Source organism: Tenrec ecaudatus, chromosome 4 (assembly GCF_050624435.1).
Source record: "Tenrec ecaudatus isolate mTenEca1 chromosome 4, mTenEca1.hap1, whole genome shotgun sequence".
NCBI lineage: Eukaryota > Metazoa > Chordata > Mammalia > Afrosoricida > Tenrecidae > Tenrec > Tenrec ecaudatus.
Genome location: NC_134533.1, coordinates 70,143,281 through 70,168,284, shown reverse-complemented (window position 1 = coordinate 70,168,284; position 25,004 = coordinate 70,143,281). Strand labels below are relative to the sequence as shown.

The following is a 25,004-nucleotide window of genomic DNA, read 5'->3' as shown; positions in this document are numbered from 1 at the left end:
CTTTTATTTTTAAAGCATTTTATTGGGGCTCATACAACTCTTATCACAATACATACATATATCAATTGTGTAAAGCACACTTATACATTCGTTGCTCTCATTCTCAAAATTCACTTTCCACTTGGGTTCCTGGAATCAGCTCCTCATTTTCCTTTTTTCCCTCCTACTCCCTACCCGCTCCCCCCTCCCTCATGAACCCTTAATAATTTATGAGTTATTATTTTATTTTGTCTTACACTGCCCGGAGTCTCCCTTCACCCACCTTTCTGTTGCCCATCCCCCAGAAAGGAGGTTATATGTAGATCCTTGTGATCGGTTCCACCTTTCTACCCCTCTTTCCCTCCTGATATCGCCACTCTCACTGCTGGTCCTGAGGGGTTTATCTGTCCTACATTCCCTGTTTTTCCAGTTCCCATCTGTACCGCTGTGCATCCTCTGGTCTAACCAGGTCCGCAAGGTAGAATTGGGATCATGATAGCTGGGGGGAGGAAGCGTTTAAGAACTAGAGGAAGGCTGTGATTTTCATTGTTGCTACCCTGCACCCTGAGTGACTCATCTCCTCCCCACTACCCCTCTGCAAGGGATGTCCATTTGTCTACAGATGTGCATTGGGTCCCCATCATCCGCTCCCCTCATTCATGATGATATGATCCCCCTTCCCCCCGCCTTTGGTGCTTGAAACCTGGTCCATTCGGCCCTTCATGATCACACATGTTGGTGTGCTGCTTCCATGTGGGCTTTGTTGCTTCTTGGCTAGATGGCAGCTTGTTTACTTTCAAGCCTTTAAGACCCAGACGCTGCATCTCAATAACCGGGCACCATCAGCCTTCTTCACCACACTTACTTATGCACACATTCGTCTTCAGCCTTTATGTGGGGAAGGTGATCACACAATAATGGTTTTTATTCTTTGGTGTCTGCTACCTGATCCCTTCAACACCTCCTGTTCACACAGGCTTGTGTGCTTCTTCTCTGTGGGCTTTGTTGCTTCCGAGCTAGATGGCCGCTTGTTTGTTTGCCTTCAAGCCGTTAAGACCCCAGATGCTATATCTTTGTGTGTGTGTGTGTGTGTGTGTGTGTGTTTTGTTTTGTTTTGTTGCTATATCTTTTGATAGCCGGGCACCATCAGCTTTCTTCACCACATGCTTATGCTCACGTCTGTCTTCAGCGATCATGTCGGGAAGGTGGGTATCATGAAATGACTATTTAGCTGAGCAAGGTGCTCTTGTATTAAGGGAATGCCCATGAGGAGACCCAATGTACATCTGCTACCCTATTACTAAACCTATAAATATATGCACCTATGTCTATTTCCCCCATAATCATAAATATATTTACATATGTATATATCTGTATTTAGGCTTCTATGTATGCCCTTTGCCTCCTACTACTTTCCTCTATTTCCTTACACTTTCCTCCTGTTCCACTACCATGTTCAGCCTTCATTCTGGTTTCAGTAATTCCTCTCAGTTACCTTGTCCTTGGTCACTCCCTACCAGTCCTACCACCTCTTCCCTCCACTGGTTTTGAACCATTCATTGTTCCCTTGTCCCTGGGTTGGCCAACACCTCCTCCCTTCCCCTACCTCCCACACTCTCATGTCTCTCTGGGACCATTGGTCCCGTTATTTCCTTCTCATATTGTTTGTCCAGCCTATCTTATCTGGTGGACCTGCAGATATATTAATATGTGTATAAAATTGGGGGTGGCTTTGACAGCACCAAAGTGGCCTCATAAGAACATGGCAACGACTGCATCAACACCGACAAGCTAACAAACAAAAAAGCCACTGACATACAAAATTTTAAAGAAGAGAAAAAAATTAAAAAGAAAAAAAGCCTGTTGGTAGTTCAAGGTCTGTTTGTTGACCTTTTGGAGTGTTTTCCAGACTAGTCTGATGGGGTGCCACGTCCTGGCCCCAAAGTCCATCTTTTATACTCCCTCTGGACCTCCTTGTTCCACTTCCCCCGCGGCTCCATTGCACGCCCCCAGTGTTTTACCTCAGTGTGGTGGGGGCAACTCAGTCCCACATCCCACATTGTGTCTCTGGTTCTATCCCGTGTAGGGCCATGGGTCAGTGCAGGATGTTGTGGAACCGGCTATATGGTCCTCTCTGTATATTGGGCCCTCTGAGCCGGGCTATCGACCTCTGAGCTTGGTGGGCCAAGGCCTGCTCCGCTCCATTCTTCCTCCTTCCTTCAGCTTCCTTCTGGGTGTGGTGTGGTAGGTCAGTTCCTTTCCCACACCAGACTATCTATTTTCATTTTCTTTGGTGCTCCCTTCAATGGTGGGGGTCGGGCTAATTCTGCTTAGGACCAGTGTATGGTCCAGTCTCTTTGTAGAATCCTCCATGCATAACGTTGCTCTCCTGGTTTGGCATGTCGTGGTGGGGTCTGTATGCATGTTCCAGTTCTGTGGGGACACAACCAGTTCTCTCCCCCTGGGTGGGTTAGTGCCCTGTTCTCCCCGTGCCATCAAGTCAGTTTCTCCCCACCCCGCTTCTCCTTCCACCTGACCCCTTTCTCCTTTTTATGTTGGACTCTCATGTACCTCCCTAGGTGTGGCCTGCCCTCCGTCCAACTATCTATGCTTCCACTCATTTATTACAAGATAGGTGTTTATTCTTCTATTTCTGTCATGCTGATTGTACTTACCTCAGGGGACTTGTGTTATACCTGTCCTTTTGAGTTTGGCTTACCACGCTAACATGATTCCTTCCAGCTCTTCCCATGAAACGACGTGTTTCATGTGGTCATCTGTACTTTTCCGTGTGCATAGTACTCCATTGTGTGTATGTGCCAGGGTTTACTAATCCCCTCATCTGTCGATGGAAACTTAGGCTGTTTCCAAGTCTTTGTGATTGTGAATTGGGCTGCAATAAACATTGGAGCAGAGATGATTGGTCGTGTTTTATTTGTTGCTTCTACCGGGTTTATGCCCAGTAGAGGGATGGCTGGTCATAAGGTAGATCAGTTTCCATTTTCTTTAAATATCGCCAGATTGCTTTCCACAGTGGCTGTACAAATCTACACGACCACCAGCAGTGGAGGAGGGTTCCTACTTCACCACAGCCCCTCCAACACGTGTTGCTCTCTGAATTGCTGATTTGGGCTACCCTCAGAGGTGTTAGGCTGTTTTGATTTGCATTTTTCTTATGGCTAAGGACCTGGAACACTTTCTCATATGCTTGTTGGCCATATGGGTCTCCCCCCTAGTAAACGTTCTTTTCAGTTCTTTTGCCCACTTCTTAGGGGGTTAACTGTTTTCCTCTTTTTGCAGCCCTTTGTCCGATGTGTCATTACTAAAAATCCTCTCCCAGTCTGTGGGTTGTATTGTCACCCTCTTGGTGAAGTCTTTTGAAGTGCACAGGTGGTTTATTCTTATTAAATGCCATTTGTCTGTTTCCAGTTCACCTGCGTAAGTGTCCCCTTCCCCATTGCAGTGAGCCTATGAGTTCCCTTGGCCAATGCTCTGAGGTTAGTCCTAATTCCCGCCTTGATGGTCCTGATGGTTTGGGGTTTAACTTCTAGGCCTGTGATCCACCTTGAGTTTATTCTTGTGCATGTGGTGAGGTAAATGTCTTGTTTCATCTTTCTACGTGTGGATATCCATTGTTTCCAGCACCACTTGTTAAAAAGGGCACCCGCTTCCCACTTGATGGTTTGGGGACCCTTGTTGAAGATAAGTTGTCTATATGCTGATGGTTTTATTCTTGGGTTTTCTATTCTTTTCCACTGGTCTGAGTGTCTGTTGTTGTGCCAGTACCACACTGTTTTGACCACTGTAGCTGTGTAATAGGCATTAAAATCGGGTGAGGTGAGTCTTCCAATTGTGTCCTTCTTCCTGAGGAGTTCTCTGCTAACTCTGGGTTTCTTCCCTCTCCATATGAAATTGGTGGTCAGTTTTTTAATTCTTTGAAGAAGGTTGATGGTATTTTAAATTTATACAGCATTGAACTTGTGAAGTGCTTTAGGAAGGATTGTCATCTTTACTATGTTAAGCTTTCCAATCCACGAGCAGGAAATGTTCTTCCATTGTAGTAGGTTCTTACAGTTTTCCTTGTATAGGTCTTTAGTATTTTTTGTTAAATATATTCCTAGGTGTTTCAGTTTGTTCTTAGCTACTGTGAAGGGTACTTCCTTCTTAATCCCCTCTTCCATGGTCCTGTCTGTTATGTATAGAAAACCTGCTTACTTCTGTTTATTTATCTTGTGTCCTGCCACTCTTCCATATTCCTCTATCGCTGTAAGTACTCCAGCTGTGGAGCTTTTGGGGTTTTCAATGTACAGGATCATGTCGTCTGCAAATAGCGATAGTTTCACCTCCTCCTCTCCCATTTGGATCCCTTTGATGTCCTTCCGCTGTCTTATGTTGTTAGCCAGAACCTCCAAAATAATATTGAATAGCAGTGGGGGCAGAGGGCATCCTTGTCTTGTACCCTTTTTCAGTGGGTTTTTTTTTGTCTTTTCTCCATTGACTATGATGTTGGCCGTTGGCCTTTCATAGATAGCTTGTATCAGCTTGAGGAACTTACCTTCCAATCCTTCTTCATGAATGTCTTGATTAGGAATGGGTATTGAATGTTGTCAAAAGCTTTTTCTGCATCTGTGAATGTTATCATATGGCTTTTTATCCTTTTTCTTCTCGGTGTGGTGTATAATATTGATGGATTTTCAGATATTAAACCATCCCTGCATCCCTGGGATGAATCCTACCTGCTCGTGGTGGATGATATGTTTTATATGCTTTATGTTCTATTGCCAATATTGTGTTAAGGATTTTTGCATCTGTGTTCATTAAAGATATTGGTCTGTAATTCTCTATACCTGTGGGGTCTTTGCCCTGTTTGGGTATCAAAGTAATGCTGGCTTCTTAAAATGAGTTTGGGAGTTTGCCATCTTCTATGTTATGGAATACTTTGTGGAAGATTGGTGTCAACTCTTCCCTGAATGCTTGGTAGAATTCTGCTGTGAAGCCAGAATTCTTGCCCTGGGGCTTTTTTTGTTGGTAGATTTTTGATGACCCTCGCTATTTCTTCTTTCACTATAGGTTTCTTGAGATTCTTGATCTCTGAGGTAATCTAGGGAAGAGACTGTTTTTCCCAATATTTATCCATGTCTTCCATGTTTATGAATTCATTAGAATACAGACCTTCATGGTACTTTGTGATTATCCTTTTAATCTCATTGGGGTCTGTTATTACCCCTGATTCATCCCTTATCCTGGCCATTGATGTTTGTTCCTTTCTATCCTTGGTAACCTTTTGCCAGAGGATTGTCAATTTTGTTAATTCTTTCGAAGAACCAGCTTTTAGTTGCATTTATCTTTAGCATTGTTCTCTTGTCTTCCCACTGATTTAGCTCTGCCCTGATTTTTATTATTTCTTTTCTCTTGCTATTGGAGGTATTGTTCTGCCGACTCTGTTCTAGTTGTTGGAGGTTTTGTGTTAACGTATCTGTTATACGCCTTTCTTCTTTTTTATATATGCATTTAATGATAACAAGCTACCTCTGATTACTGTCTTTACAGTGTTCCATACATTTTGATACGTTGTATTCTCATTCGCGTTAGTTTCTAGAAACTTCCTTATATCCTCTGATCTGGGCCTGACCCCAGGAGATCGTTGTTTATCCTCCCATTGGTTGCCCTTGCATTTCTGGACATCCTCTTAATAATCTCCAGCGTTATGGCATGGTGATCGGAGAAAGATGCCTGGATAATATCTATGTGTTTGAATTTACTCAGGCTGGACTTATGTCCCAGCTTGTGGTCTATTCTTCAAAAAGATCAATGTGGACTTAAGAATGTGAAATCCTTTGCATTTGGATGGAAAGCTCTATAAATGGCTATCAGGCCATGTTGCCTAATACATTGGTTTAGCTCTATGACCTCTTTGCTGAGCTTCTTTCCCAGTGACCTGTCTTTCTCTGATAGCGGAGTGTTAAAGTCACCTACTATGATTGTTGAGTCCATGATTTCTTTTTTCTTCTTTTTAATAGTTTGCTTGTCAAAATTCACACACCTTTATTAGGAGTGTAAATATTCAATATGCTAAGTGCTTCTTGGTTTACTGAACTTTTGAGCATTATGTAGTGTCCCTCTTGGTCTCTTTTTATGGTTTGGCTCTTGAGGTCCATTTTGTCGGAGGTTAGGTTAGCCACCCCTGCCTTTTTGGAGCTATAATTTGATTGATAAACTTTCTGCCAACCCTTTATTCTTAGCATATTCTTGTCTGTGCGCTTAAGATGAGTTTCTTGCAGGCAACAGATTGATGGATTATGTTTTCTGAGCCAATCCTTAAGCATTTTTCTTTTAATGTATGAATTGAGTCCACTGGAATTCAGAGTTATCATCACTATCTGTGAATTCATAGTTCCCATACCCAGTTTTCCCATCCCTATCTCACCTCATATCAGTGTGCTGTGTTTGAGTGGAAAGTTTCTATTTTGTCTTCTTTTCCATCTGAGACTGTTGTCCTGGTAATTGTTGCTGGCATGTTGGCTTCTAGATGTAGGTGGGCTATATGGTGGTCTCCTGTTTGTTCTTGGTGGAGGTTGATCCTCTGGCCATAGAGAATCAGCCAGTATCTTCCACAGGGTCGGGTGTCTTGCAGCAAATTTCTTTGAGTCTTTCCTTGTCCTGGAAGACTCTTATCTCACCATCTATCTTGATGGATAACTTGGCAGGGTACAGGATTCTTGGGGAGGCATTTTTTTTCTTTCAGCTTTTGGAGATTTTGCTCCATTCTCTCCTCCTCTTCATGGTATCTGCTGATAGGTCTGAGCACATTCTTACCTGCTCCTTTGTATGTGACTGTCTTCCTTTATCTTGCTGCTCATGAAATCTCTTTTTCCTCTAAGTTGGATAATTTTGCTATTATATGTCTTGGCATGTTATTCTTGTGGTCTAGTCTAGCTGGCATCCTTTCTGCTTCCTGTGTGAGTGCCGGGTTCTCCCTTGTTAGGCTGGGAAAGTTTTCTTACAGAAATTCCATGCTATCTTGGCTGTTGAGTTGTGTGTTGTGTTGTGCTCCGGTAGACCTATTATTCGATTATTATTCCTCTTCATAGCATCTGTCAATCATCTCAGGCTATCTTCTGTTTCTTTAATTTTCCTATCTGACTTTTTCTTGATTGCTTAGATCTGTTTGAGTGTCCTAGAGATCACTGATAGGGTTCTCTGCCTCCTCAAGCCTAATCGTAAATTCCGTGACTTTGTGTGTGGCTTCTGCTACCTCCTCTGTTAGCTCCTGCAGTTCCCTTTGGTGGGTGGACTTCATCCCCTATATTGTGGACTTCATCTCTATCGTTGCATCCTTATTCTGGGTTGCTTCCCTCAGCTCCTGTATTACTGCGAGCGGACTTCTGAAGATTTCCTTCTGTGGCAGTTCTGTATCTGTTTCTTCTATGAGAGACTTTAGCTCTGCTACTATGTTTTTGTCTTTCTGGTTTTTTTGTTGTTGTTGTTGGGAGTGATACGGTCTGTTGATTTTCCCCTCGATCCTTTCATAGGCCCCATGTTTCTGGGAGGCCAGTGGAACCTTATCTGTGTTACTGTTAAGGATTCTTTCAGGCGACTGCCTATTGACCTACTATAAGGATGGGTCAGACTGCTGTGTAGACAGAGTTCCCCGAAGGCTTAGTGACCTGCAGTGGTGAGATGTTTCAGCGATTGGAGTGGGAGCTGGAGCCTCAGTGAGTGCCACCAGGCTGCTTTGACAGGATTCCCTTAGCAGCCCTTTTTTTGTTTTGTAATAAAAAAGAAGAATTTAAAAGACTAAAATTTTAAAAAAATAATTTTTAACAGAATTTTGGGAGGAAAAGTAAAATAATGGAGAGGAAGAAGGAGAAGATATAAAAGAGAGAAAAGAAGTGAAAATAGTAGAAGTGGAAGGAGAACAAAAAGATAGGAAAACCTATAGAAAAGGGGCAGAAGTACTAGCAATAATGAAAAAGGAGGAATAAAGAATAGAAAAAGGAAAACTCATAAAGTAAAAGAAAGAAAAGAGAAGAAACTGCACGATATTATATATATATGTGTGTGTTTTATTTTATTTTTTAATCCACCCCCCTTTCTTTTCCCTCCTAGTTCTAGTGATGCCTAATAGAAGGCAGAGGTGGGCGAGGCCTCGCTGTCACTGGACGTGGTGCTGATCTGCACTCCAGAGCCGGGATATGTGGGGGGGAAATGCTCTTCAGATCAGCAAGCCCTCCCAGTTCCCTGCAGGCCTGTAGAGTTGAGCCTGTGGGCAGAGGCTACACAGGCGAGAGCAGCCCCCCAGGGGCGGTCCACCTGCACCTGCCGCAGTGCCCCCTCGTATGCTGGCTGGGAAGGGCTGGGGCAGGCTTAGAAGCTGGCTCTGGGGACCCCGCAGGGCACTGTGGGGGTAAGAGTCAGCTGGAGCACACAGACAGCTCGGTCGGGGCCACAAAGCCGGGTCCTAGGCTCCCTAGCAGGAGGGCGTTTATCGCTTTTGAGCCACTGGCCTTGTGAGCGTAGCAGGCTCCTCGGGGACATGGTCCAAGCCGGTCCAGACAGCAGCGGCTCCGGAGGGAAACTGCTGCAAGGGCACCTGCCCTCCGCCCTGGGCGGAATGTGTCATGGCAGGCTCAGAGCTCAGAGCCGCTGACCGCTGGAAATCCTGCAGTGCACTGGGGAGGGCAACGCTGCTCCGGCAAGAGTGCAAAGCCCTGTCTTTTGCGCTCCCAGTAGACAGGGGTGCCCACTGTTGCTCCGGCAACAGCGCTGGAAGGGACACCCCGCGGCAGGCAGGTCTAGGGCTCCACAGTCACGCAGGCCAGTCTGAAGTGGCTCTGGCAGAAACGCAGTGTTGGGGACAGAAGCAGGATAGGTTCTGGCTGCAGGCTAGCATGGATGGGAAGTGCGTGGCTCCGCTTAGCAGGCCGGGACTGGAGTGGGAGCTAGGGTGACTGGGGGTGGGCGGCCTGGCAAGCGGGGTGCCAGTGGAGAGATCTGAGGCAGCCATAGAAGTGGATGGCCCCCTGTGGGGGTTGCCCAAGCAGACCCCAGTGGCCTGTAGGTCAGTTACCGGGGCCTTGGATGAATGGAGGGAGGGGCACGTGCCCAAGGGCAGATTGCTGCCACTTGGGGAGAGAAGAACCACAGGAAAGGGAAGCTTCTCTCCTAGTGGGGTCCCATGAGTGGGAAGCTGCTGTAGGGGGTCCTGCCACCGCTGCGCATGTCTCAGCAGAGCAAACAAGCGACTCTGGACTCAGGGTCCCGGTCTGGGGATGGAGTGGGGCTATAGGTAGTCCGCCCGTGATGGCGGCAGCCTACTGACCCGGATGTCCCACTCATCAGGACCTGGATCACCAAGGCCCCAGCTCAGGAAAAATGCGTGGGGTGGGGTTGGGGTGCTGTCCTGGGGGGATATTTCACTAACCAGACTACTACCACTCGGCTTCCTGGACACTAAATCCGCCTTGTTCGAAAGAGCTCTCAGAGTATGCAAGTCCCCATTTCTGTCTTCTTGAGTGTTGTAAACAGGAATTGGTGTTGGATGTTGTTGAATGCTTTTTGCGCATCTATCGATATTATGTGGTTCTTATAATTTTTCATGTCAATGTGGCGAACAATACTAACGGTCTTTCGTATGATGAACCATCCCTGCATTCCTGATATTAATCCCACTTGGTCATGGTGGATTGTTTGTTTTATATTCATTTGTATTCTATTGGCCAGTATTTTGTTAACTTTTTTTTTTTGCATCCATTTTCAATAGGGATATTGGTCTCTAATTCTTGATTCTTATTGGATCCTTGCCCGTTTTAGGCATCAACGTTACACTAGCTTCATAGTTTTCTATATCTAGAAGAGTTTGTAGGATCTGGACCAGGGAATATTTTGTTGGTAAACCCTTGATAACTTTATATATTTCTTCTATTGCTATGAGTCTGTTGAGATTCTTGATGTCTATCTATCTTGTATAGTCTGTAGAGGGGTTGTTTTTCCAAGTATTTGTCCATGTCTTCCAATTGTTGAATTCATTGGAGTACAGGCCTTCGTAGTACTCTAATTATCCTTTTGATTTCATTAGGTCCGTTGTCATGTCCCTTGTTTCATCTCTCTTCTTTGCTATAGAAATTTGTTCCTTCCTTTCTTTGGTTGTTTGCCAGCGTCTGTCAATTCTGTTTATACTTTCAAAGAACCAACTTTAGCAGCATTACATTTTCCCATAGTTTTCTTATTTTCTTTTTTTTAATCATTTTATTGAGTTTTCTTATTTTCCTTCTCATGAATCTCAGCCCTGATTTTTATTATTTCTTTTCTTTTGCTATTAGTAGGATTGTCCTGTTAACTGTGCTCTAATTGCTGTAAGTTTTGTGTGAGCATATCAATCATAAGTCTCTCTTCCTTTGTCATATGTGCAGATAACATTCCACTCTTACAGCCAGTCACATATGATCCTTGCTACTTGCTCCATTGGTTGGTGGCTCCTGGGCTTCTCTCACCTTCCTTGCCAGAACTAAAGTGTCCAGAATTGTGTGATGCTGGGAGTAATCTGTAGGTTGTTTTATTTATTAGGTTTTTTTATAATGAATTTTGTATTAGGAAATGCTAATATATTAAAGTTTTCTCATCAAATTACATAATTATAATTCACAGTAGTTGATAAAAATATTAATCCCAGTATTTTCTGCTTCACCATAATGTGAAATTCTGCCTACAAAAAAAGTGAAGTATCGTCAGACTTCTTTTCCACTTTCAGATTTTTTTTAATCATTTTTTGGGGGGGCTCATACAACTCTTATCACAGTCCATACATGCATCCATTGTGTCAAGCACATTTGTACGTTTGATGCCCTCATCATTCTCAAAACATTTGCTCTCCACTTAAGTCCTTGGTATCAGCTCCTCATTTTTCCCCTCCTTCCCCTCATGAACCCTTGATAATTTAGAAATTAGTGTTATTTTGTCATGTCTTGCCTGGTCTGATGTCTCCCTCCCCTCACCCACTTTTATGTTGTCCATCTCCTAGGAAGGAGGTTATATGTAGATCCTTGTAATTGGTACTCCCTTTCTACCCCACCTTCCCTCCACCCTCCGATATCGCCACTCTCACCACTGGTCTTGAAGGGATCATCTATCCTGGATTCCCTCAGATTATTTTTGTACCAGAAAAGGGTTGTTTAACCATTTTTTAGTAATTATAATATATAGTAAATGTATTATTGTATAATTTTATTAAATGTGCTTTTTGTTTTTATCATAGATCTAAACTTAGTCTTTTTCAATCAAGAATCAGTTTACAGAAGGCAAGTGTAAAGGTGAGTTTTTGAAAACTGTATTTAACAATTGAGATAATTTTAGAATATAAAATTAAAAATCTAGTCTTTTACTGGTGGTGTAGGGTCATGTTTTGCTTTAGAACAGACTTTTAAAGTCATTAAATTGGGAGAGAGTTTTTCTTCCCAGTTCACATTTTTGTTTTCTTGTTTTTTTCAAGTTGTTAGCATCCTGGACACTCACAGCTTTTCAAGACTGCTTCGGGGGCCGTTTCTGTACCTTACCTGCTTCGGTAGCCTGTTGTCTTTAGTATTTAGTCCATAGGCTTTACAAGACAACTATATGAAATCCATTTCATTGCACTTACACCCCTGAGCAGATATTCTCAGGGCAATGATTTTTTGTGGGACTTTGGCCCTGTGGCACAGCAGAGAAGTGAGCCTAGTGACCTGGGTTTGGTGGCCAACCTCCCAATTAATGGGCCCCTCTGGCACAGTGGAAGTCTTTTTATATATTTTTAAAAATACACATGCCTATGTCTTTTTTTGCCTATGTCTTTAAATATAAGGCTTTTATTTAATTTGGGAACCTTTGTTTTCCTATGTGAATGAAATGAGCAAAATATTTTAAGTTCTAAAGTTTTAAAAGTATGCTAAGTGTAAATTTAAATATTGGAACCACTCATGCCACATGTAACATTTCTTTTCACAGTTAAATCCTGTAATGGTGTTGAGTGATTTTATAAGATTAAAATGTTTTTTCCACATGATTACATTTACTCTTGGTGGAAAGCCATTAATTTGCTGGCTAAGAGTGGTTTCTTTTTATTTTTTGCAATGCAGTATAAATTTTTACTGATCCCCCCCCCCCACCACCTCCCTTACTATATTTCAGTTAAAAGCCCGACGATCTGAGTGTAATTCCAAAGCTACCCACGCAAGGAATGATTATCTTCTTACATTAGCAGCAGCGAATGCACATCAGGATCGCTACTATCAAACTGATTTAGTTAACATTATGAAGGTAATGCAGCCTTACTACCTATGATAATTTTACTTCATTAAAACAAAAGTTTACAAGTTACATATTGTATCTGTAGGACTGAGGTTTAGAACCGCAGCAGCTAAGTCATTGTGCGTTCCATTGGGATATACTTGACAGTGTTTGACCTTTGTTTCGGGTGATTATTTTTCAGTAAAAGAAAATGTTTCATGCTAAATCACAGCAAAGGATTACATGATTTGCTAGCAGTAGCAGATGTTTACTGTGTGGTGGCTAATGATAATAACCGACTGAGAAACTGCTTCTGTGCTGTCTCGGGTCATTGGTACCAACAAAGTAGTAACAGTAGGCGGAGTCTTCCAAGTACCTTCTAAGTCAACATAGAACGACGAATGTCTTCAGCATAGTGTTATCATTTTGTGGTGGTGGTGCTATCTTTGAGTCAGTTCCAACGGGCCGGAGCGCCTCCTGGCCCTGTGCCGCCCTCACAGTTGTTAGGCTTGAGCTAATCGTTGCAGCCGCTGTGTCCGTCCGTGGCTCTTTCTCTTTTTCACTGCCCCTCTACTGTGCCAAACTTGATGTGGATAGATTGGGTAATAGTTCCTAGTGTATCCAAAGTTTGATCTAGTTATCTGTATCACTCTATGTATCTTTGCTTTTCGTTGAAAATCTATATGGAAATAGAGGAAAGTGGGTGGAGAAGAAGAAAACACCACCTGCTATGAGGTTCCCCCATGTTCTTTGGCAGACAAGCTCTTCTGTAGGTTGGGGTCTTATCCCATCCTCTCCTTAAATTAACCTAAATATGTGCTTGTTCTACCTCACTCATATTTTCAACTGCACTTTTTCAACTCTATTAATCTGAGGCCCTGTGCTGGACAAGTATTAAGAATAATTATGTAGGAGCCAGATGTGTTGCAAACAGGAATGTACCAAGACTGGGTGCTCTTTTCTACAATGTCAATCAACTCAGGTCAGAAACTGTGTAGTCCATAATAGTAGAGATAGGATCGTCTCCGAGATTTCCAGGGAAAAGCAATAGTGCCATGGGGATAATATGGAGAAACAAATTGATCTTAAGAAGTAACCTGTTGCAAAATGTTTTCTTTCCTTTCTTTAACTGAAGTTCCCTTTCCTAGCTTCTCTGAATCAAGATTGGCTAGGGAGGTAGGAATCCTTTTGAGAACTCTACATAGCGTTTCTTATAAAATATGGTTTGGTATATTATTTTTTTTAGCTCTTTTAAAAAAATTTTTTTTTTATTTTAACAATTTATTGGGGCTGATACAATTCTTTTCACAGTTCATACATATACATACATCAATTGTATAAAGCACATCTGTACAGTCTTTGCCCTAATCATTTTTTTCTCTTTTCTTCTTTTACATTTTATTAGGGACTCAAACAACTCTTACCACAATCCATACATATACATACATCAATTGTATAAAGCACATCCAGGTTTGGTATATTATTATATGTTACCTCGAACTTCACATTTACAAGGAAATGGAGACATGACTTCTCATTGTAGTATAATTTCTGTACACACACACACCATGTGTATGTTGCTTAAGGTTCACATTGGTTATTGGGTGAACACCTATGACCACAGGCCTCGAAGAACATATATCACCCACAGACCTTGCAGCTCCTGTACAGAAGCACCGGTGCGTGCTCTGCTCTGCTGAGTCTTGCCCTCTCTGTTGTCCACTGTCAGCTTCAGGGAAGGCCAAATTTCCCTTGAAAACTTTCTTGGGAAGGTGATGGTGCTGACCAAGGAGGCCTGAGGGTGTCTGAGGTGCTTATCTTACCATCAGGGACCACACCAGACTACCAAGTCTGCAAGAACAGGAAAGACCACGGTTGGGAGCTTTAGCCTGGACCTTCATCGCCACAGATTAGGTGGTTTCTGGTCCAAGTACAACAGCATAATTGGGGCTCTGACCTTGAGGCAGCTCTGACATTTTGGCACTCAAACACCTGGGTGGCCTGGTCCACAGACATATATGCGGCAGGACATTCCCTGAACTGACATTAAGCAACACATACCTATACTCAATGTGAAACAACCTGTTTATTAAGGATGAATTTGAGTACAACTTACACTTAAAGTTGTCATTTTCCATATACTTTTCTACCAGGAGGTCAAAGCTGATAGGTATGTATTTTCCTCCTTCTATTATCTTAAAATGAATATTATATATTAGCTTAGGTGACAGCAAAAGCAAATTGCATATATTTTTTAAATGGAATCCACAGCCTGTGTAATGATTTCATGCTCACAAACCTGTGGCTAGAGACAAATATTTTATGATTCCACTTTTGTTAAATATCTGGAGTAAGCAAATGCATAGAGACACAAAGTAGATTAGTGGCTTCCGGGATCTAGGGGGAAGAAGAGAGGAGGAATTACATTCTCATGGATACAGAGTTTCTGCTTGGGGTAATGAAAAAGTTTGGGAATAGATGGGTGTAATGGTTTTACAATATCATGAATGTGATTAATGCTGTTGAATCGTACATTTAAAAATGGTTCAAACGGGGACAATAAGAACCCAACCCTCAGTCCTTCAATACACTAGAGCAGGCCCATTATTTGAAGGATCTGCCCACCACCAAAAAATAAGAGGAAACTAATGAGCATGGTCAGCTGTCAGATTATTGTGTGTCCTTGAACTTAATTTGAAATTCTCGTGCATGTGTTTGGTAAACATTAGGCAGGTTGTGCTTCAGATTGCCCATTTTTTAAATTGAAATGTAGGAAATGGAATCAATAAAATTTGAAATCAGTTTCTATTATGCTGTCTCTTAATAATAAAAATAAATGTATTATCAGCTTTCATGTTGTATGTGCTCGCTCATTTTCTTCCACATGCTGACATCTGTAGTCGTCAGTAGAGGAGTGCGCCCACTGATTATGCCATGACCGCTTTAATACGTTTCTGCCATGGAACTGACAGTGGCCTGTAGATGCCTTTCTTGGAAATGTCCGTTAAAAAATTATTAAGGTGAACATTGGCATTGGATTGTATATTTAAAAATAGTTCAATTGGGGACAATAAAAGCGCAACCCTGTGGCTTTCAATACACTAGATAAAGTGCATCATTACTTGGAGGGTCTGCCTTCTACCCAAAGGAAGTTCATGAGCCTGGCTAAAATCCTTTAAAAACTGAACGAGTAGCCTAGAAACAGGCAATGTGGTGCATTGGTCTAGTTCTGTGCATGTAATAGTCATGTACAATGTGTTAACTAATGCATTAGTCAGTGGAAAGAGACAAAGATGAATAAGCAGAACACATCTCTTATCCTCAAAGAACTAAGTCTTGGAAAGGAGAAAGATTTTTAGAAATGATTACAAAATAGAATAATAAAACCACTTGTTACTAGAGGACTAAGGGGAATTAACAAGTTAACATTTTTTCCCTTTTTAAAAATATTGCCGTGGCCCTATTTTCCCTTCTCATTTTCTTTTCTATCCTGGTTAGATTTCATAGTTCATTTTTTAAATCATTTTGTTGGGGGCTCGTACAACGCTTATCACAATCCACGCATACATTCATTGTGTCAAACACATTAGCACATTTGTTGCCATCATCATTCTCAAAACATCTGCTTTCCACTTGAGTCCCTGGTATCAGCTCCTCATTTCCCCCCTCCCTCCCCGTTCCTCTCTCTCATGAACCCTTGATAATTTACAAGTCATTATTATTTTGTCATATCTTACACTGTCCAACATCTCCCTTCACCCACTTTTCTGTTGATCGACCTCCAGAGAGGAAGTATGTAGATCCTTGTAAATCGGTTCCCCCTTTCTACCCCACTTTCCTTCCACTCTCCTGGTATCACCTCTCTCACCACTGGACCTAAGGGGTTCATTTGTCCTGTATTCCCTGTGTTTCCACTTCCCATCTGTACGAATGTAGATCCTCCGGTCCAGCTGGATTTGTAAGGTAGAATTAGGATCATGATAGTTGGGGGGTGGAAGCATTTAAGAACTAGAGGAAAGTTGTATGTTTCATCATTGCTGCAATGCTCCCTGACCGGCTCTTCTCCCCAAGACCCTTCGGTAAGTAGATGTCCACTTGCCCACAAATGGCCTTTGGGTCCCAACTCTGCACTCCCCTTCATTCACAATGATTTGATTTTTATTCCTTGATGTTTGACACGTTCGACACCTCGTGATCACACAGGCTAGTGTGCTTCTTCCATATGGGCTTTGATGTTTCTGTGCTAGATGGTCACTTGTTTACCCTCAAGCGTTTAAGACCCCAGACGCCACATCTTTTGATAGCCGGGCAACATCAGCTTTCTTCACCACACTTGATTATGCCACCATTTGTCCTCAGCGATCATATTGGGAAGGCAAGCACACAGTGATATGATTTTTCCTTCTTTGATGCCTGAAACCTGATCCCTTCAACACCTTGTGATCACACAGGCTGGTGTGCTTGGTTGCTTCTCAGCTAGATGCCCACTTGTTTATCTTTAAGCCTTTAATACCCCAGACACTATATCTTTTAATAGCTGGGCACCCTCAGCTTTCTTCACCACATTTGCTTATGCACGAATTTGTCTTTTATGTCGGGAAGGTGAGCATCATGGAATGCCAGTATAATAGATCATAGTTCATTTTTAAGTCATATTCTAGTCTACATTGTAATATTGACCCTCTTACAAATGATATGAAATTCCAACCCTGGATGAGCACAGCTAAGCCTCTTTCTGTACTTGCTTCCAAGAAGTTAAGAACTAACTGCTAAAGAGAAGCTCTCCACAGAACAGATTCACAATCATAAATTAATGATATAAGCAATCTCCAGTGGACATCAACAGTTTTCAGTGATCCTAATGGTCTCTCAGTTAACTTTCTTACTGTTCTAAGAGCTCTTTTAAACTTTTCTCTTTAAACCGAAAAGATAGCCCTCCTGTTTCACACTTAGTGAGTCCTCTTTCCTCCTAATTTATAGAGAAAATACATCAAAAGAGAACTCTCTTGTTGCCCTGTTCTCTGCCGTCATCTTTATGCATGAGTCCACCAAGGAGGCTCAGCAACAGCTGTTCCTCCAAAGATCATCTTTTCCCTTAGGGTTTTTTTTTATGATATCTCATCCCCTCTTGCCTTCTCAGGCCAAAATAAATTATTCTTTCCCCCGCTAATGTTTCCTGGACATTCTATCCTTAGATCAGAAAGATGGTTTCATAGTTGGTGGGATCTTGGCGACGACAGCCCTCATTATGTCTGTGTTTTGAGTTTCCCTCTTACTGTCTGCATGAGGTGCCCTGTCTGTCAGATGTGTGCCTGTTATCCTGTGATCTCTCTGACATGCTGGCAGCTGGTTTTATCTTTGCCATTAGGATACTTCGCGGAGACGGGCAGCTTTGCATTTCAGCTCTTCATTGGGGTTTAAATATGTCAACATGGTTTGAATAGCTCATTGTTCTTTTTGTGTCCCCTGGATGTTACGAGGAACTCAGGACAGAGTTTGGATTTAACCTTGGCAAATTTTTTTGACCACAGACTCAGTGCCAATAGCTTTTTATAGGATACTAGCTCCTTGGACCTATTTCTCCTTCCCTTGGTCAATGGGAATACTCCTGTGCTATCTCATCTTCTTTAAGGAAAAAATGACGTGGTGTAAAATATTTTGTAAGTTTTAAAGTTTGGTATATGCATGAGTATTTTCTTTTCAGATAACGGTCATTAATTCCTGCTTGCTTTGAGGGGCAATGAGGAGAAACCTTGAATGATTGAGAGTGAGAGGAGTTGCTAGTTAGGTGACCAGCATTGTCTACACACTTTCAAGTAGATACTTTTATTTTGCTTTCATAATGTCTTTTAAGCTAAATAACATTATCCTTATTCTATAGACCAGATACGAGAGGACATTTAAGTTTAGTTAATATTTATAATACCAGGACTTAAAATCAAGGCCTCTGTACCTTAAAATTCCATTTCATTCTGTGTTCTCCTCTACATTCCATTTCAGTATTTTGATAACCAGTAACATATTATGAATGTCAAAATTATAATAAAATTATAAACGGACATTTTGAAAGTCTTCTCTTTTAATTGTTTGTATAAAGCAAAGACTATATCCATATCTAAGTATCTGGATGTCGACAAGTTGCCCAATGTGTTTTCTTTATACCGTACTGATATTGAAACACATGCTAAATATATTACTATGTGTCTGTATATGATAAAACAGACTTTTTTGCTTTTTTATGCTCCAAACTTACAAAACAACACGACAACAGTTGCCCAACCCTGGTAATCAAATGACTGATGTCATCAGATTTTTAGAAAGCAACTCAGCTGACTGCTGGGCAGTGAACTATTTGTTCTTGGAATGTTCCTTTTTTATAGCATTTTCTTTTATAGCATTTTGTTTCTCTGTATATGAACTAATACTTTTTTTTAAGAAGGTCTTGTGAATGTATTCTTTATGGCTGGGGTCTTAAAGGCTATTAAAGGGTAGAACTATTAAAAGATGAGGTTTTCTGCTCCTATAAAGTTTTGTAGCTTCAATAACCCAAACAAGATGCCCTTTAGGGACATTATGAGCCAGAATTGACTTGATGGCAGGGAGTTTGGTTGGAAAACATGTATTTCCTTGGAAACATGTTTTTCATGAAAGATAAATCCTTGGACAAGGCCTTAATGTTATGTTGAACCACAAAAATATTAGCCTTAATGTTATTACCTGCCAATTTTGAAAGGAAAAATAACCACTCTTAGTTTTTGTTTTGTTAACCAATTTGTATGAATATCTTTTACATACTATTGTAATACTATTAAAGCACCAAGGAGAAGTATTGGTCAGAGAGTGAAAGTCAGGTACCTAAAAGGCAAAGTTGGTTCTCTATAGTCAGGATGTTGGCCACAGCAGTATTGAACCTTTGTAAGCAGGTCTTTTGCTCATTTTAAATAGTTCATAGCTTATAATGCTGAGAAGATTTGCTGGGCCATTTACATTCAAGGCAGAGAGAGGGACACTCAGAACGTGCTAATGGTCACTGACTGATCTGTTACTGTTGTTTTTATTGTGAAGGAGGTCTGAAAAACTGATCAAATTTATTTCTAACAGTCCGCCAAACTACCTCCTAATGACTCAGCCTGTTTCCACCCTTTTTTTCTCCTGCCCATCTCCTTCTTGTTGGAAATTGTCTTCATCTTCACCCACATGCATACTTGTCTACCCTCTGTACTTGGGGTCCCTGTGAGTCAGAGATAAGGGTTACAGGTCCCTAAGAGCCCTTAGCAACAACCACAATGCTTTTTAGCTCATGGCTTCTCCTTCCCTCCCACCCCTGGTACCAATCAAAATTTGTTTCTACCCCAGTGATCTCATACAATACTTTTCCTTTTGCGCTGGATTAATTTTACTTAGCATAATGTCCTCCAGGTTTATCCATGTCATGCGATGTCTTACAGATTTATCAGAATATTTTAACATTACATAGTATACCTCTGTGTGTGTGCCACAGTTTATTCAGCCATTCTTCCGCCATTGAGTCTTTAGATTGTCTCCGTCTTCTTGCTGTTGTTAATAGTGTTGCTGTGAACATGTGTCTGTCTGTGCTATAGCTCTTACAGTTCTTTAGGGTTTATACCATATGATAAGTGCTATACCTCTTCCCATAGTAGTTATATTGTTTTACATGATGATTGTTTTTGTTTTGTTTTTATTGGGGGCTCATATAGCTCCTATCACAATCCATACATATATCCGTTGTGTCAAACACATCTGTACATGTTGTCATCATCTTTTTCAAAACATTTTCTTTCTACTTGAGCCCCTGGCATCAGCTCCTTATTTTCCCCCTCCTTCCCTCGCCCTCCTTCTCCCATGTCCTCTTGATAATTTATAAATTATTCTTTTTTTTTTACCCACTTTTCTGCTCTTTCCCCCTGGGAGGGGGGGGACCATACATCAATCATTCTGATTAGGTTTCCCTAACTCCACTCCACCCTCTCACCCTCCTAGTATCGCTGCTGAATTTATTTGTCGTGAGGGGTTTATCTGTTCTGGATACCCTGTGTTGTGAGCTTTTATCTGTACTAGGACACATGTTCCGATTTAGCCAGATTTGTAAGACAGAATTGGGGTCATGTAGTGGGGCGGGGGAAGCATTAAAAAACTAGAGGAAAATTGTGAGTTTCCTCCGTGCTATACTGTACTCTGACTGGCTCTTCTTTTCCTTGTGGCCCTGCTGACGGGCTGTCCATTTGACTACTGATGGGCGTTAGTTCTTGATGTCTGTGTTTTTAAGGTGTGTGTGTGTGTGTGTGTGTGTGTGTGTGTGTGTGTGTGTGTGTGTGTGTGTGTTAAGGGACACTTACAGGAGCTTATTATGAAAAAATTTAACCAGAAAAAGAAAATCCCACTGGTGAGAAAAACCAGGAAAGCTGCTCTGAGGAACTGTTTTCACGACGATGAACGTACTTATTCTTCGAGGGGAGAATTTCCTTTGAAACCTAGCCATCCACCCTCGAGCCCTGACCTTGCTTTTTGCCCGACATTTAGGAGGAACACCAACTGAGTCTCTCAAAGGTGTCAAAACGGCCAGTTTTACATGGTGTGAATCGGAGAGCACAGAAGTTCTTAGTGAAAGATTAGGAAACTGCCTAGGAGGCCTAGGTGGAGATGTCAAGAAGTAAAGGCTTCACGTTTTGAGATTTTTGTTTAGTGCGGGTTTCTATTCTCTTTGAAGCAACTTTCTACTTACCCTTGTATGTTAGAAAGAAGTAAAGGAGTCATTGAATCTGTTGAAGAGCAGTTCTAATACGCAACGGACTTGAATCATTGTTCTTTTTGTTTTGTGCTGTTTTGAGTCATAGTTCTTGAGAAATGCCAGACCATTCTATCCAGAAGGACTTCCTCCAAGTGTAGATTTTCACTGTCTGTCATACTAAACCTTTTAAGGCTTCACAAAGTGCAGTAATGAAATATAAGAAGTTAATTTAAACTGACTCCCCCTGACCCCCACCGTCAAACTGTGGTACATGACATAGGCTGGAGTCAAAACAGATTCTATTTGGAGTCCATCATTTTTATTTAGCCTCTGAGGTCTTGTGAATGTATGCAAGTGTCTGGCACATAGTAGATGTTCATTAAGTACCTAGTTCCCTTTTTCTTGCCTTCCACTAATCAGCATATAGTTTCATCTTATCTATATTGGTAAGTTCTTAAGTATTTTAACCAAATTATCTGCCAGACTAGTTAAAATTGGTCATTACAAGTAAACAAACAAGAGTGGGGAATTATTTTTGTTTAAAAATACTGAAGGCTAAGTAGTAATTTTCCATACAACGCTTAGATAGCTTCGAAGGATTAAAATAGAAATAGGCAACTTATTTTACGTGACTGACCAAGCAAGACCAAAATAATTTAAAATACTTAGGGAGTTTCCATGCATTAAATTCATGAGTGCTCTTACCCTCTAACTTGATCTTCAGTCGATAAGCTATGTTCAGACACAGCTTTGGGGGAATTTGGGGGGCGTTGCCCCCAAACAGAAATGCTGTAAAGCGTCCCTGAAAAAAGTTATTTAAAAGAGCATTTATTTCAGTATTCTTTTCAACTGAATTTTTCCCAAGCTTTAGGGGAATAAGAACTCTATCTACTATTATTAATTCTAGATTGATTTTCTTAGTAAGCATGATTGATTTCAGTTAGATATTTAAAACTTAAAAACAGAACCAAGTATGTGAAAAGGTAGACTTACAAGTCCATAAGGAAGTAAAAGTTCACTGCCATCATTTCAATTCTGACGCATAGCAACCCTCTAGGACAGAGTAGAACTGCCCCTGTGGGTTGCTGCTCATTTTAATCTTGATGAGAGTAGACGATGCCATCTATCTGCGGGAGAGCGACTGGTGCTTCAAACAGCTGACCTTGAGACTCGCAGCTCAGTATGACCCCCATTATGCTACCAGAGCTCAAGTAGGGAGTGGGGAAATAAGATTTAAAAAGTAACGATGTTACAATCTTTAGAAAAAGAAGTATTAGCATCTCTACATCAGACCAGGCCAAATAACTTCCAGTTTGTTAAAGATAAATGCAATAAAAAAAAATGTGGGTGGATGTTTAGCTGATCTTAGTGTGCAGATGGGATTTCTATATATTTTAGCAAAGAAAAACACTACGGGAAAATTGTGGTTGATTTGACCTTATCAATTTTTAAAAAATGTACAGTAATAGTAACCACAGCTAACATTTATTATGTTGAGAAACTGGATCCTTCTGACATACCAGCAAGTGGGAATATAAAATGGTACTAGCCATTTTGGAAAACAGTTTGTGACAGTTACTGAAAAAGTTAAATGTAGCATTATCATATGACCTAGCAATTTCACTCATTTTTAATTATTCTAAAAAGTTGAAAGAAGGTACTGAAACAAAAATGTATACATGAATATTCATAACAGTATTTAAAAATCATTTTATTACGGGCTCATACAACTCATCACAATCCATACATACAACCTCTGTGTCAAACACATTTGTACATTTGTTGCCATCATCATTCTCAAAACATTTTCTTTCTACTTGAACCCTTGGTATCAGCTCCTCATTTTTTCTCCTCTCTCCCCAACCCACCTCCCGTATGTACCCTTGATGATTTATAAATTATCATTATTTTGTCATATCTTACATGGCCTGACATCTCCCTTCACCCACTTTTCTGCTGTCTGTCCCCCTGGGAGGGGTTTATATGTAGATCTGGTAATCAGTTTCCCCTTTCTACCCCACCTTTCCCTTCCCCTCCTGATATCACTACTCTCATTATTGGTCCTGGGGGGAGGGGAGGCGGGGTTCTGTCCTGGATTCCCTGTGTTTCCAATTGTTAACTATACCAGTGTACATCCTCTAGTCTAGCCAGATTTGTAAGGTAGAATTGGGATCATGATAGTGGGGGCGGGGGGGGAGCATTTAAGAACTAGAGAAAAGTTGTATGTTTCATCTTTGCTACACTGCACCCTGGCTGGCTCGTCTCCTCCCCATGACCCTTCTGTATGGGGATGTCCAGTTGCCTACAGATGGGCTTTGGGTCTCCACTCTGCACTCCCCTACATTCACAATGATATGATTTTTTTGTTCTTTGATGCCTGATACCTGATCCCTTTGGCACCTGTGATCACAAAAGCTGGTGTGCTTCTTCCATGCGGGCTTTGTTGCTTCTGAGCTAGATGGCTGCTTGTTTACCTTCAGCCTTTAAGACCCCAGACACTATATCTTTTGATAGCTGGGCACCATTAGCTTTCTTCACATTTGCTTATGCACCTGCTTTGTCTTCAGTAATCATGTCACGAAGGTGAGCATCATGGAATGCCAGTTTAATAGAACAAAATGTTCTTATATTAAGGGAGTACTTGAGTAGAGGCCCAATGTCCATTTGCTACCTGAATACTAAACCTATAAATATATGCACACAGATCAATTTCCCCATCGTTGAATATAAATATATTTACATAAGCACATGCCTGTGTTCAGACCTCTATAAATGCCCTTTGCCTCCTAGTTCTTTCCTCTATTTCCTTTGACTTTCCTCTTGTCCCTCTGTCATGTTCAGCCGGCATTTGGATTTCAGTAATTACTCTCAGTTACATTGCCCTTAATCAAGCTCGACTAGGCCTCCTATACCCTCCTCGCCATCTGTTTTGGATCACTTATTGTTCCCTTGTCCCTGGATTTGTTAACACCCACTTCTTTTCCCCGACCTCTCACCTTCCATGTCCCCCCTGAACTGACAATCCTGTTGTTTTCTCCTCCAAATTGTTTATCCCACCTGTCTTATCTAGCTAGACCTGCAAAGATAATAATATGCACACAAAAAAAACAAGACAAAGCAACAAAAGAAAACAACAGCAACCAAAAAAATGACCAAAAAAAAGAAAGAAAAACCTGTAAATAGATCAAGGTCTGTTTGTTGACCTTTAGAAGTGTATTCTGGTCAAATTTGATAGGGTGCCATGCCCTGGCCCCAAAGTCTATATTTGGTATTCCCTTGGGACTTCCTTGCTCTGCTCCCCTTGCTTTTCTGTTGCACACCCTTAGTGCTTTGCTTCAGTGTGGTAGGGTCAGATCGGGCACAATTCCCACACTGTGTCTCCAGTGTTGTCCCCTGTAGGGCTGTGGGTCAGTGAGGGATGTTGTGTCTTGTAGCGGAGCTGGCCTTATGGCCCTCTCTGTTCATTGGCTGCTCTGAGCAGGGTTATCGTCCTCAAGGCTTGGTGGGCCAGGATGTGCTCCTCTCTCTCTTCCTTCCCCTTCATTTGCTCCTGTGTGCCCTGATCAGACTTGTCCCTCTCTCTGAGCTGTAGCTTCAGTGCTGTCCTCTGAAGTAAATTCTTTGGGGGTAGCAGGGGCTGTCCACGTAGTTGGGATTGAGGCTGGCCCCTCAGACTTCTTTATTGGTTCCCTGCTTCATGCTGGTATGCATAATAGCATTTTTATAATACCCCCAAATTAGAAACAGTTCAAATACAAATCAACTGATTGAATAGATAGGCAATTATGGTATATGCATACAATTGAAAATTAGCCATAAAAAGGAATGACATAGCAATTCTTATTGTAATGCAAATGAACCTCCAAAAATTAGGCTACAAGTGAATGGAGTGAATTAGGCTACAAGTGAATGGAGCCATTATGCTAAGTGAACACATGAGGCTACATGTAGTATTCCACTTATATGAAATTCCAGAGCAGGCTAATTAAGAGAGACAGAAAGTAAGTTATAGTTG

General features: G+C 41.5%; 1 protein-coding gene across 1 annotated transcript in view; it reads left to right on the top strand.

The window, feature by feature from the left end:
* The window catches only part of FCHSD2 (FCH and double SH3 domains 2), a 234,645-nt gene that overhangs the window by 127,439 nt on the left and 82,202 nt on the right, over nt 1-25,004 (top strand). The window contains exons 7-8 of the mRNA XM_075546243.1: nt 11,234-11,288; nt 12,142-12,270. Of these exons, the coding sequence (XP_075402358.1) occupies nt 11,234-11,288; nt 12,142-12,270 (184 nt within the window). The remainder of the gene's footprint in view (nt 1-11,233; nt 11,289-12,141; nt 12,271-25,004) is intronic.